General features: G+C 40.6%; 1 protein-coding gene across 3 annotated transcripts in view; it reads left to right on the top strand.

Moving 5' to 3' along the window:
- arhgap46b (Rho GTPase activating protein 46b) overlaps positions 1–9134 on the top strand; it is a 67120-nt gene extending 57986 nt beyond the window's left edge. For all 3 annotated transcript variants that reach the window (XM_079848901.1, XM_079848902.1, XM_079848903.1), the window contains 5 exons: positions 2871–2944; positions 5140–5339; positions 6016–6107; positions 7980–8149; positions 8235–9134. In XM_079848901.1, coding sequence (XP_079705027.1) covers positions 2871–2944; positions 5140–5339; positions 6016–6107; positions 7980–8149; positions 8235–8429 — 731 coding nt within the window. In that variant the 3' untranslated portion in view covers positions 8430–9134. The remainder of the gene's footprint in view (positions 1–2870; positions 2945–5139; positions 5340–6015; positions 6108–7979; positions 8150–8234) is intronic.
- The last annotated feature ends 2982 nt before the right edge of the window (positions 9135–12116 follow it).

Raw genomic sequence — 12116 nt, 5'->3', positions numbered from 1 at the left:
TATTGTGTTTTATTGCAAATATTAACGATGCACTATTACGCATCTTCTGAATGAGTACTGAATCTCCAGATCAAAACGCGGGCAAAGAAGCAGCAGAAACTAGCAATAGAAGCATTGCTGCTTACGCACATGTAAAATAATATGATCATCAGACATTAAGCAGCATATAAATCAAAACTGCCTAACATCACCAAATGAAATGTCGACCCAGGAAGAGGATAGGACTGTGAAGCTTTGAGGGTGTTGATGGACTCGATCTTCTCCATGCTTTGATCATCGTTCTGAATGTGATCCGGATGTAGTCTTTGACAAAAATGCTGGTTTTTGTTAAAAATTGTGCTTTTAAAAAAAAACAATATGAAAGAATAAAAATTGTTGAAGGGGGAGAAGGGAAGAGCGGGAAAACAGAGGCTGTGTCACAGAGAGGTGAGACAGATTCTTGTGAAATACCTGACCTGCTTGTTTAACATGAGTTTACAGCTTCATACACACAAGAGTCATCAGAACAAGAGCCGTAAATCTCACCGTCTTTGTGATTCACAGATTGTGGCTGATGGCAGTAGACAGACTCATCCAGACCCACCTGTTCCTGTTAAGTCTGATATCGGGAAACCTTGACTTTTACAACATTCTCAGTCATTGTGCGTTTATCTGTTTTGTGAGGGTGTTCTTCAGACGTTTAACAGAAAGAAGCCTCATTTGCCTCAAGCCTCAAGATTTTAGTAATTTTCTCCATGTTCCATGTTTGAGTTAGTACAAGACACATTCAGACTGTTTCTCCCGCACTTAAACATGCAAATATTATATCTTTCCTTGTTTCATTTGACAGCATAATCCAACGCTTCAACTGTCCTATCAGGGTATGTCCGTTGTGTGAGGTTTTAAACTTTGCATAGAGTTCAGTAGATGCTAGTTTTGTTTTCATATAATGAGCTTGTTTGACTGAGTATTGTCTTTTTCCCATATAAAATTGTTTCTCCCTTGTCCCCTCTGTGTGTTTCTGTGAGTAATGGCTGTGAAGAGCCCTGAAGCCTCTCTGTGTCTACCGTCTCTCAGGCTTCAGTTCAGCCCAGTCAAACCTCAGTCACCTGCTCGCTGTAAATCTGTTTCAGACCCACATAACCACGTAAGGTTGTTCAGCCAAAGAATGAGTCACGTTCCAAGGAGAAACAAGGGAGGGAACCGCTGTGAGAGAGTTCTTCTGTTTAATGAAACCGATGGCACCTCACTCTGTTGTGTAAATCATAAAGATCAGTACATATTAGCCAGCATCACTAGTAGCTGTATCGGTTTCACTTTAATATCAGTGTGAGTGATATTTCATCTGCCGTGGCCTGGATGGCAGATTCCATTAGTACATTAAACGCTGGTTTCCTGTAACAGTTAAACTTCACGGCTCATGTACCTTGTAGCTGTGAGGAAACGTTCACATCTCACTCGAGATGTTCACATCCAGCATTTGCTGAGCAGTCATGCTTAGCAAGAATGAGGGTTTCAGTTTTTAGCTGCTGGAAAACACTTATCCGCATATGAGTCACTGAACCTGATCTTCACTGTTAGAGAAGAGGCTCTGCCGGGATCTGGATCGACTAGCAGCTACTTGCACAGCACTTATGCCTCATCAGTTTTCTCTGTCTGTCAAGTCACCTTTATCTATATAGCGCTTTATACAATACAGATTGTTTCAAAGCAGCATAACAGGGTTAAACTGGAAAATGACTCGATGCAAACAGTTAAATTATGTTGAAATGCAGTTCTCTGAGTGCCATCAGTGTGTCAGTGAAAATGATATCTCAAGGGTAGCATGTACATGGTGAAAAGCATCGGTCCTAGTACCGAGCCTTGTGGTACTCCATATTGAACTTGTGATTGATATGATCAATATCAATATCAAGAGGGATAAACCCTCTTCATTTACTGCTACAAACATGTATAAAGGTCAGATATGTATGATTTGAAACATGCCAATGCATTTCCACCAGTGCCAACATCATTTTCGAGTCTATTCAAAAGAATGTTGGGGTCGATATCAATATCATATCTGTGTGACCTTGTTTGTTTGATCTTGTGTTTAACTTGACTGGTTGAGCATCTCCAATGTATTGGGGAGGGGGGAGGGGTTCTGACAGTGCTGTCAAAATGTTGTTTGTGTTATTTCAGTTTTTTTAATGGAACATTAAAATCATATTTAAGAAAATGTCTCATTTATAAAACTGAAAACTATTGAAATGTTGTTTCATCGGTCCTAGTACCGAGCCTTGTGGTACTCCATATTGAACTTGTGATTGATATGATCAATATCAAGAGGGATAAACCCTCTTCATTTACTGCTACAAACATGTATAAAGGTCAGATATGTATGATTTGAACCATGCCAATGCATTTCCACCAGTGCCAACATCATTTTCGAGTCTATTCAAAAGAATGTTGGGGTCGTTAGTATCAATATCACATCTGTGTGACCTTTGTTTGATCTTGTATTTGACTGGTTGAGCATCTCCAATGTATTGGGGAGAGGGGAGGGGTTCTGACAGTGCTGTCAAAATGTTGTTTGTGTTATTTCAGTTTTTTTAATGGAACATTAAAATCATATTTAAGAAAATGTCTCAATTATAAAACTGAAAACTATTGAAATGCCTGGTAAGCCATATGAAAGCCTTTCTCTGCCATGAACTCCAAACCTGTAGAAAATGAGAGGATTGGCATTTTTTCTAAAGACTTTATTTATAAATCCTTTAGTAAAGAATTTTATGCTCAGGACTTTGATACAAGTCCTACAAGAGGATTCATTCACAAGCCAAACTGCACAAAAACAACAACTTGCATTTGGTCATTGGTCAGTAATATTGCATATTAATTTTCTCTGACAGGTCTTCCTATCAGCATTTACGCCAAGTACTGCTACCGTAAGCTGCAAAAAGTGGCCATTACTGGGGGCAAGAAGGTAAGATTTTTTTTTTTTTTTTTTTTGTATTAGTTAGTTTTTTGTATTAATTAATTAATTATTATTTTATTGATATCAATAGATGTTGGATTTATTTAACTGTATTGCTCATGTCCCTATTTTTTAGATTTAAATAACCTTTACCATCATCTAACACTCACTTAAAGTAAATCTTTTAAAGACTGTAATAATAATCTTTAGCAAATCTCCAAATATAAATTTTTCATACAATACATTATAATGTTGTGATGCTTACATTAACCTGTAGCTTTTAAAATGATTGATTTTAGTTTTTAGTGTTTTGTTTTAATTGAATTTTAATATTGGCCATGTATCGCTTATCGGCCATAACATGAAAATAATGATCAGTTTAACATGATGGTTAAAATCTGAACTCTAATTAACACACATTGCCCATCAGCCCTGATCTGCATCCAACGTCAAACATAATTTCAATTGGCAGGCAATGGTTCATAATCAGTTCTTGATTGCAGCTTTGACTCACTGACTTCTAATATGGTTACACCAGACACATAGAAGTTAGATGATTCCATCATGTGATGTCGAATGATAATTGAAAACAGTTTTTCCTGGGAGTTTAGTTTATTTGTAGATGCCAGCACTGCTGTTAGATCGAACCCAGGAGTCTCCAAATGGTCAAAAGAAGCAGTATATGGCACAGCCGTCTAAAATTGTTCACATCTGTGAGCAATCACATCACCCGGCCTTTAGGAGCACACCATGAGAATTACTAATCCACTACACCCAAACTAAGAAGAAAAGGTTACAACAACCCCCCCCAGGCCCTTCTATAAGCCTCATCCATGCACACGCTTCACTGGTACCGGCACTGGCACTAGCAGAAGCTGTTTCCCCTGCCTATGTGTCCTTTCACCAGTCCCACCCTGTAATCAGCCGTCCCACCTCAGTCTCCAACGCTTTTACTGGGTGGGCTATTTTTACCCCCGCACCGCACAGCTACGCATTATCCCGCTCGCCGCTGTTGTTCCATATTGTGTTACGGTTGAGATGGTGTCCGTCTGTTCCACATAGTTATGAGGGAAACACACAGTCTGATCAACAGATGCTTTGTGTCAGCGGCTGAACCTAATTCTGTTGTGATGCTGTTTTGTACTGGAATAGTTCAGCCAGTAAGGAAGATCCTGTCATCATTAATCCTCATGCTGTTTCCCACACTTTCTTTCTTTCTTTTTCATGCAGTGAAAGCATATAGTGACCACAGACTGCCAAGTTAAAAAAAAACACACACAAAAGTACTGCAAAAGCAATATAAATGTAGTTTATTTTAAGGATTCACTGATATTGAAATTTTGCCCAATAAATGTTATGTCCGATAACCAATAAATGACCAATATTAAAATGATGTGATTAAAAAAAAAAAAAAAAAAACATAATAAATAAATAATTTGATTAATTTTCAAATAAAAAATATATAAAAAAAATCATAAAATGCATTACATTTATAATGCATTAAATTAATATTCATTTTGAGATGTACTAAATATTACATTTAACGGTGTTATTAAATTATAACTGTTTTCAAAGATTAACTTTAAGAACTAGATGATTTAGATTTAAATGTAAAAATGAGCAATACGATTAAATATACAGTATTGGCTGATAATATTTTATATCTCTAATATTTGTACTACAGTTCAAAAGTTTGGGGTCAGTAAGGTTTTTTTAAGAAAGAAATCAATATTTTTATTCAGCAAGGATGCAAACTGATCAAACGTGACAAGACTTTTACGTTGTTACAAAAAAAAAAATCCTATTTCAAATAAATGCTGTTCTTTTGAACTATTTATTGATCAAAGAATACTGGGGGGGGGGAGCAGCAAAATATCAGAATGATTTCTGAAGGATCATGTGACACTGAAGACTGGAGTAATGATGCTGGAAATTCAGCTTTGATCACAGGAATAAATTACATATTAAAATTGAAAAAGTAGAAAGCATAGAAAAGAAATTGTCAATATGACAGTTTTACTCTATTCCTGATCAAATAAAATAGTACAAACATCTGACCCCAAACTCTTGAATAGTAGTGTATTTATAACCGTTACATTGTTTCATTCACAGTCTATATAATTTGAGGCCACTGCATTTTCAAAGCGTTCATATTGCAATATATTGTAGCTGTGATTGAAGCATGTGCCTTGTTCTGTGTGTAGGGTCTGAGGAAGCCCACTCTGGAGGAGCTCGACCACGGCCGGAACGCCATCGTGACTCCGTCTCTTTTCGGCAGCGCTCTGGAGGAGATCATGGAGAGGCAGAGCGAGCTGTTTCCCGACAGGAGACTGCCCTGGGTGCAGGTCCAGCTCTCCCAGTATGTGCTGGCCCTGAGTGGAGCCCAGACCGAGGGCATCTTCAGGTGAGACCTCAGAGGATCAGGAAACAGGGCTTATCGTGCTCTCATTCCTTCAATATCCCTCTTCATCAGTGATGGAAGTCTATACTATTCCTGATGTCTTCTTTCTCCCCCCGTAGCCATTATGTGTTCTCTGTTCAATAGTTTTTTTCTTCTTATGAATATGAGACATTTTCTGTACACACTTCAATTGTCTTGTGTTCCCTATCAAGTGTGAGGGTACTGCAAGTACACACACTCACACTGTAACGGGGACATGTTTTCATTAAATCCTGTGTGTGTGACAGCTCTGTCATGCCATCATGAGTGTCAAATTGGCTCCACCTTGTGGTCAAGTGTTACAAGTTACAAAAACAGCCTGGTCCTAAATGGTTCACTTGATGTGTGTGTGTGTGTGTGTGTGTGTGTGTGTGTGTGTGTGTGTGTGTGTGTGTGTGTGTGTGTGTGTGTGTGTGTGTGTGTGTGTGTGTGTGTGTGTGTGTGTGTGTGTGTGTGTGTGTGTGTGTCCATAAGGTCTTCAGGATTTTAGGGTGTTCCATTTGTCATATTATGATTTAGAAGGCCACATGGCTACACTGTTGTCAAAGTGTAGAGTGCAAGGGCAGCATTTAGGATAATTATAACGTTCACAACCGGATGAGTAAGTGTATCATTAACCGTGGTGGTCTTCATCTTGTAGAGTTCCTGGGGATATAGATGAGGTGAACGCTCTCAAGCTGCAGGTGGAGCAGTGGAGAATTCCCGAAAGCCTCTCAGATCCCAATGTCCCAGGTGAGAACATATGAAACATTCACATGTGTGTCAATACATACATGTGACTCAGCATTTACTTGGAGAAAGTGAGTCTGTCAGACCTTTACAATGATATATTGTATTAATTAACCATGATTCATTGGTAAAAAACAAAACCAAAAAAACACTGTTTTAGAGACAGAATAGACACAATATTTAATGTGTTAGTTTTGGTTAGTTTTAGATTTTCAGTTGTTGCTGGGAAATTCAGTCTACAAAAAATACGTCTTTCCACACTTTTAGTCGATTAAACACTATTGGCTGTTTAGTTCTTGTCTGCTTTTTAGCATCTACTGTAAATGCTAGTGTACTGCTAAACATTAAAAAATGTTGAGTTGTTTTCTGGAAAACAAACCAAAAATATTAGACAAATTTTTGTCCAATCAAACAAGTGTTGGGAGTAATGGGCAAGTAGCAAATTATGTTTCTGTAACAATTAGGAAATAAAATCGTTCCTCAAACCATTTCATTGGGTTTTAAAGGCAGGGCAACTTGTCCAGGAACCCTTTCGCTTGCATCCATAGACATTCTGTTTACTTGAATGGTCTACACCAGGGGTGCCCAATCCTGCTCCTGCCGATCGACTGTCCTGCACAGTTCATCTCCAACCCTAATCAAACACACCTGAAGCAACCAGTTAAAGGGATACTTCAGGATTTAGCATTAAGCTTTGTATTAGTAGAAAACCTGTAGTATTTTCGAATTACCGTGCTTTCCACCCTCATATCCCCCTGAGACAAGTGATTTATGTATTTTTTGTCTGGAAAAAATCCTCCGATGACGCAAAAATCGTCATTTTGCGTCATCGGAGGATTTTCTGGCCAGAGGCTAAAGACTACAGCCAGTAGATGGCGTAGTTCCGCATGTTTTCAGCCCGCCCATACAGGGTTGGATCTCACTCACAGAATGTACACAGTGTCAGCCGTCTTTCTTTGGAAGCTAAGCTAGCAGGCTCTTGTTCTGTGGAGAAAGCTGAATAGTAGGAGAAAGCTGAGTAAGTTGGGGTTACCATCCTCCTTTTCCCGGACTTGTCCGGCGGGCGAGATCGTTCAAAATGTACGGGATTCGGCTTTTGCTTTCTGCGGTCGCCATTCATTGTTTACATGCACACCTCTTGTTTCAATCTAACTGAATTCATTCCGATTGGTGAATCTGAATGTAGTGTTTACATGAACGCTAAACAAGTGATCGGTTGATGTGTGTTTTAACATTGCTAAGAAAATTCCCGCTCCATCGTGAGAGATGCGAGACCCGGCGCGTCTCAGTAATGACGCCACCGGCCTCGCGCCGTTCTCCCGCGGCCGTCAGCCTCGTCCTGCTCGCCACAGTAAACATGATGAATGGCGACTGTAGAACGCAAAAGCCGAATCCCGGACATTTTGGGCGATCTGTAAATCCCTGGCAAACTCATCACTTAGGCTAGCCTTGTTGTTTTCAACTGCGCTCTCTTACCGGTAGGCGTGGCCTCCTAAGGCAGCGAAGCAAGTGCATTCTGGGAGTTGTTGTCTTTCATCCACATAAGCCAAAAATACATTTTCTGGCTTTTCTCAGTCTAGAAAGCTCTAAATTCAAAAATGTCTTCACATTTCTTCTACTTAAATTACCTATTTTAAATACACATTCATCTTCCCAGAGGTGAAGTATCCCTTTAAGGTCTTCAGGATCACTTGAAAATTAAAGGCAGGTGTGTTTGATTAGGGTTGGAGATGAACTGTGCAGGACAGTCGGATCGGCAGGAGCAGGATTGGGCACCCCTGGTCTATACACTATAAAATTGCGCGTATCTTTTTATGTGAGTGTGAATATGGCTGAACGCAGCACATAGATGTAACATCTCTCCCTCTGTGTCAGCGTCTCTGCTGAAGCTGTGGTACAGGGAGCTGGAGGAGCCGGTGATTCCTCAGAGCTTCTATAAGCAGTGCATCAGTCACTATGAAGATCCTGAGGCCGCCATCAGTGTGGTTCAGTCCCTCCCAGAGCTCAACAGACTCGTGCTCTGCTACTTCATCAACTTCTTACAGGTACGGTCCTGCTACATGAGCACACCCCTGTGGTGTTCTACTCAATAACTGTGGATATTAACGCCCCGTCTTGCTCTCGTCGCAGGTCTTTGCTCAGCCGGTGAATGTGAGTAGGACTAAGATGGATGTGAATAATCTGGCGATGGTCATGGCTCCAAACTGCCTGCGCTGTCAGTCTGACGACCCTCGAATCATCTTTGAAAACACGCGGAAAGAGATGTCCTTCCTCCGCATACTCATCGTCCACTTGGACACCAGCTTCATCAAGGGCTTAATCTGACCGTCACGTTTAATTCATTGTTTTGTGGCATTGCTCAGAATTGAGTGAATCATCCAGGAGATATCAGGACGTTCTTCTGCTCAGAGATCGCGATATTAGTTCGGGCAATGCCTAAAATCACAGCTTTGGCTCAATGTGAATCATCCGACTCTTCTTGAAGCCAGACTCACTTTAAACACAAGGTTCACAAACAGGGTTGTGTTGTCACACGTTGAAACGAAACACATGCATGATCATCGTCTTCTCGGGTTTGATATTTCTTCTGTCTTTTATATTGATTAGCGGAGGAATGCATCATTTGGACAATCTTAATCGTAATAACACACAAGCAATATGATCTGCAGTGTATTTTCTTAATTTAATATGGTATGAGTGTTCTGATTATTTAATATCAAACAATTGTAAGCTCAAGTATGAGCGCAGGGAGATTTGCTGGCTTCGGTTTTGTGTTTAAGGCTAAGCGCTAGCAAGAAGAGGTCAATTAATATTGCAGAGCTGTGGACCACTAAGACAGCTCTCAAATACTTTGCCAAGCTCGAGGTCTGGTGCCTTAAATGGAGAATGTTCGCTGATGTATAAGATGCACAAGTGCCCATGTACAAAAACACACCCTTCATCAGTCAGTGTCATCAGAGGCTCCAAATCAATGAGTATCTCAGTAGTTTTCCCAGTTGTCCCAAAATATATATCCAGATGTGGGTTGGCTACATCAGTGATGATTAAGCAGAACTAAACCGTAGCAAACTCAACCAGGAACCGGATCGGAAGATCTATTGCAGGTCTCGCAACTCTCACAAAATAACTGCTGCTCATTGGCCCACTGAAAGTGGGTTTCGGTTGATCCAGCAGCTCCAACATCAACTGATGGTCACAAATATTGAGTTCAGAGTCGGATTCGCCCGGGTTGAATAAATGGTTTCCGAAGAGGTTTAGGCCAGAATCATAGTCTAGGAAAGCATGGCCAACACCAGTCATGTCCTTCATGCAGAACTTAAAGCTGAAGTGAGATTTCTGTGCCACTAACATCACCAAATGCAATTACAAAAATATTAATAACTGTTTTATCAGTTACTTTTTCCATAAACACTTCTCAGAATCAGGAAGAGCTTTATTCCCAGGTATGTTTACACATATGAGGAACCTGTCTGCCATTGGTCAAACAAACAGATAGCCCCACCCCCCCATTGATAGCCATGTCAGGCTAGTAGTCACAATGTTTACACTTTTCAGGAGAATCAATCTACAAATGGCAGGGGAGCGCCATATTTTTGAAAATTACATGAACTAGTACCTTTACAGTAAGGTATACTTTAAGTCTTTAAATTCAAGATTGGCCTCTGCCCTTGACTAAGGTCTCTGCTCTCATTCACTATTCCCTACATTAGTCCACTAAAATAGTCCACTTAAAGGAGTGAATGGAAAAATTGAGCGAAGTACTGAAAATGCTACGGATTCCATCTTCTGGCGAGACGTGAGAAATCATTTGGTGCGACACTCATGTCGATGGTTTCAGACACCACTGCAAATGGCTGTCCCCTCAAATATGTACACGGTATAAGGATAAAGAGGGCGATTTCGGACACAGCCAGATGTCACCTTCATATGTGTGTGCTATTAAACTGAGATACTCAGAATCTCTTCAAACTTGCTGCCATGACATGTGAAGAGAAAACTGACCATAGAAGTTAATGCAAATTTTGGCTATAGCTTATAGTGCCCCTTGTGGCAAAGCTGAGAATGCAACGAGTATTTGTGTGAAATAAAAATCGAGCTTGCTTAGATAACAGTGTTTAGAAGAGTATGTTTCAGGCCTTGGCGTCATCACTGGTAACATCTGAACACGTGCAAATTGCAGTCCGTTCTTGATCGTTTACTTCAAATTGGAGTTCCATGATTCATCTCCGATATACAAAAAAACAATCACATTTGTTATTGATATAATGTGGGATCCGCCATCAACTCTGCCTGTGCTTGTGTAAATAGACCCTTCATCTGATGAATAGTTTTATAAAGCTGAATAGTGAAAGTAAGTGTTCCCCTGACTTGTTGCACTTCCCCCTCAGTTCATTTCTGTGGGTCTGTGAGAATCCGGATACTCATCCTGCACTCTACTTGCTCCTTAAGGATTTTTGTCTTCTTTTGTTCTATCCGTGTGAGGATGTGTGTAGGAGTGAACAGCAGTGAATAATGATATGGATGATGTGTGTTTAATTTTGCGTAGTTTCATAAAGAACTCTGAAATAAAATTTGTAAATTTGTATAATTGTACAAAAATGGCTCTGTTTCATTTCCTTGATTGTCTAAGCAAAGGCCTTGAGAATTCTGTGCCATCAAGATCATTTCTTCAGTTTAACCCCAAATCAACGATTGGCTCATCTGCTGCTCAGCTTTGATATGCACTAGTTTTACCTACACTGTCACTTTATTACAAAAAAAGAATTAGTCAAGACTGGATGAATAATACGCTTAAGAACAGTTACAAACCTTTCAAACAAACTCTGAGCTCTCATGACCTCTTGTGGTGAAGTCAGGAATCTCCAGTGAATTAAAGGTTGATCGACTATCGCTGTGTCCCAATTCAGAGGCGGCATTCGAAGGTTGAATTCTTCACAGCGGTGTGACTAAGGCTGTCCCAATTCGAAGGCTCCTTCAAATGTGGCCTACAAATGCGTCCTTCGTTTCCCAAGGATTGAATGAGTGGACCCTTTGCAGCCGCCTATCCCACGATTCATTGCGCACCAGTGAACTGGTTAGACCGTCCCATTTAACAACGCTCTGTCTGACCTTCACGGACAGCCTCTGAGTTGGGACACAGCTTATGAGTGCACTTTTGGCCCCGTCCCAAATGCCACAATAAGCACTCGCAGTCTTCCTACTAGTCCACACTTGTGTGACATAATGGCACTGTGACTGTCAGAAGTCTGAGTCTTGAGTGCGGGCTAGGCTAAATTGTGCATCGATGGCGCACATCGACTTCAAAGAAGACATGTTCATGACATGAGAACCCTTCTGAAATCTAAAAAAACAAATTGGACACCCTGGGTGCTTCTCTTTTTAAATTTCTAAATTTGTGCATCCTGGTTTCCTTCCCTCGCGTCTTAGGAGGACTCCCTTAGGGTGTGAGGGAAGGATACACATGTGACTCCTCAGGAAGCTTCCTCACTCCTCGCGGTGCAACTAGAGAATTGCGATGCCCTTCGTATTGAGAAGACTAGATAAGTCCACAAGGACTTGCGGTCCTTGTGGACTTATGATGGCCGCCATGTGTGCCTGTCTGTTAAGTCCACAAGACAGTAGGGGGTACTGTCTTGTGGACTTAACAGACATGCACACATGGCGGCCATCGTAAGTCCACAAGGACCGCAAGTGCATATGAACTATGAAGTGTGCCATTTGGGACAGGGCCTTAGTTGTGTGGATATGGCAGGTGTCTTTATAATGACATCTAGTGGAGTAAATGCAACCCCACAGCAAGTTTCGGTTATTGCCTGATGCCTTTGCAGAAATGCTCTATTCACAGTCCGTTTATATAGTTCATTAATGAAAGTGTCCAATAACAGGGATTATTGGGATAAAGTTTTTAGTATTTAGCTAATCATTGATCTCAAAATGTCTTAACATGATGACTGGCTCTATAAGAATAACTGAACCCTGAGGAGCTACAACAGCCTGCTAAAAAGATTATAT

The sequence above is a fragment of the Squalius cephalus genome (assembly GCF_949319135.1).
Source record: "Squalius cephalus genome assembly, chromosome: 18".
NCBI classification, from domain to species: Eukaryota; Metazoa; Chordata; class Actinopteri; order Cypriniformes; family Leuciscidae; genus Squalius; species Squalius cephalus.
Note: the sequence above shows the minus strand (reverse complement) of the source record. Positions and strands in the feature narration are given on the sequence as shown.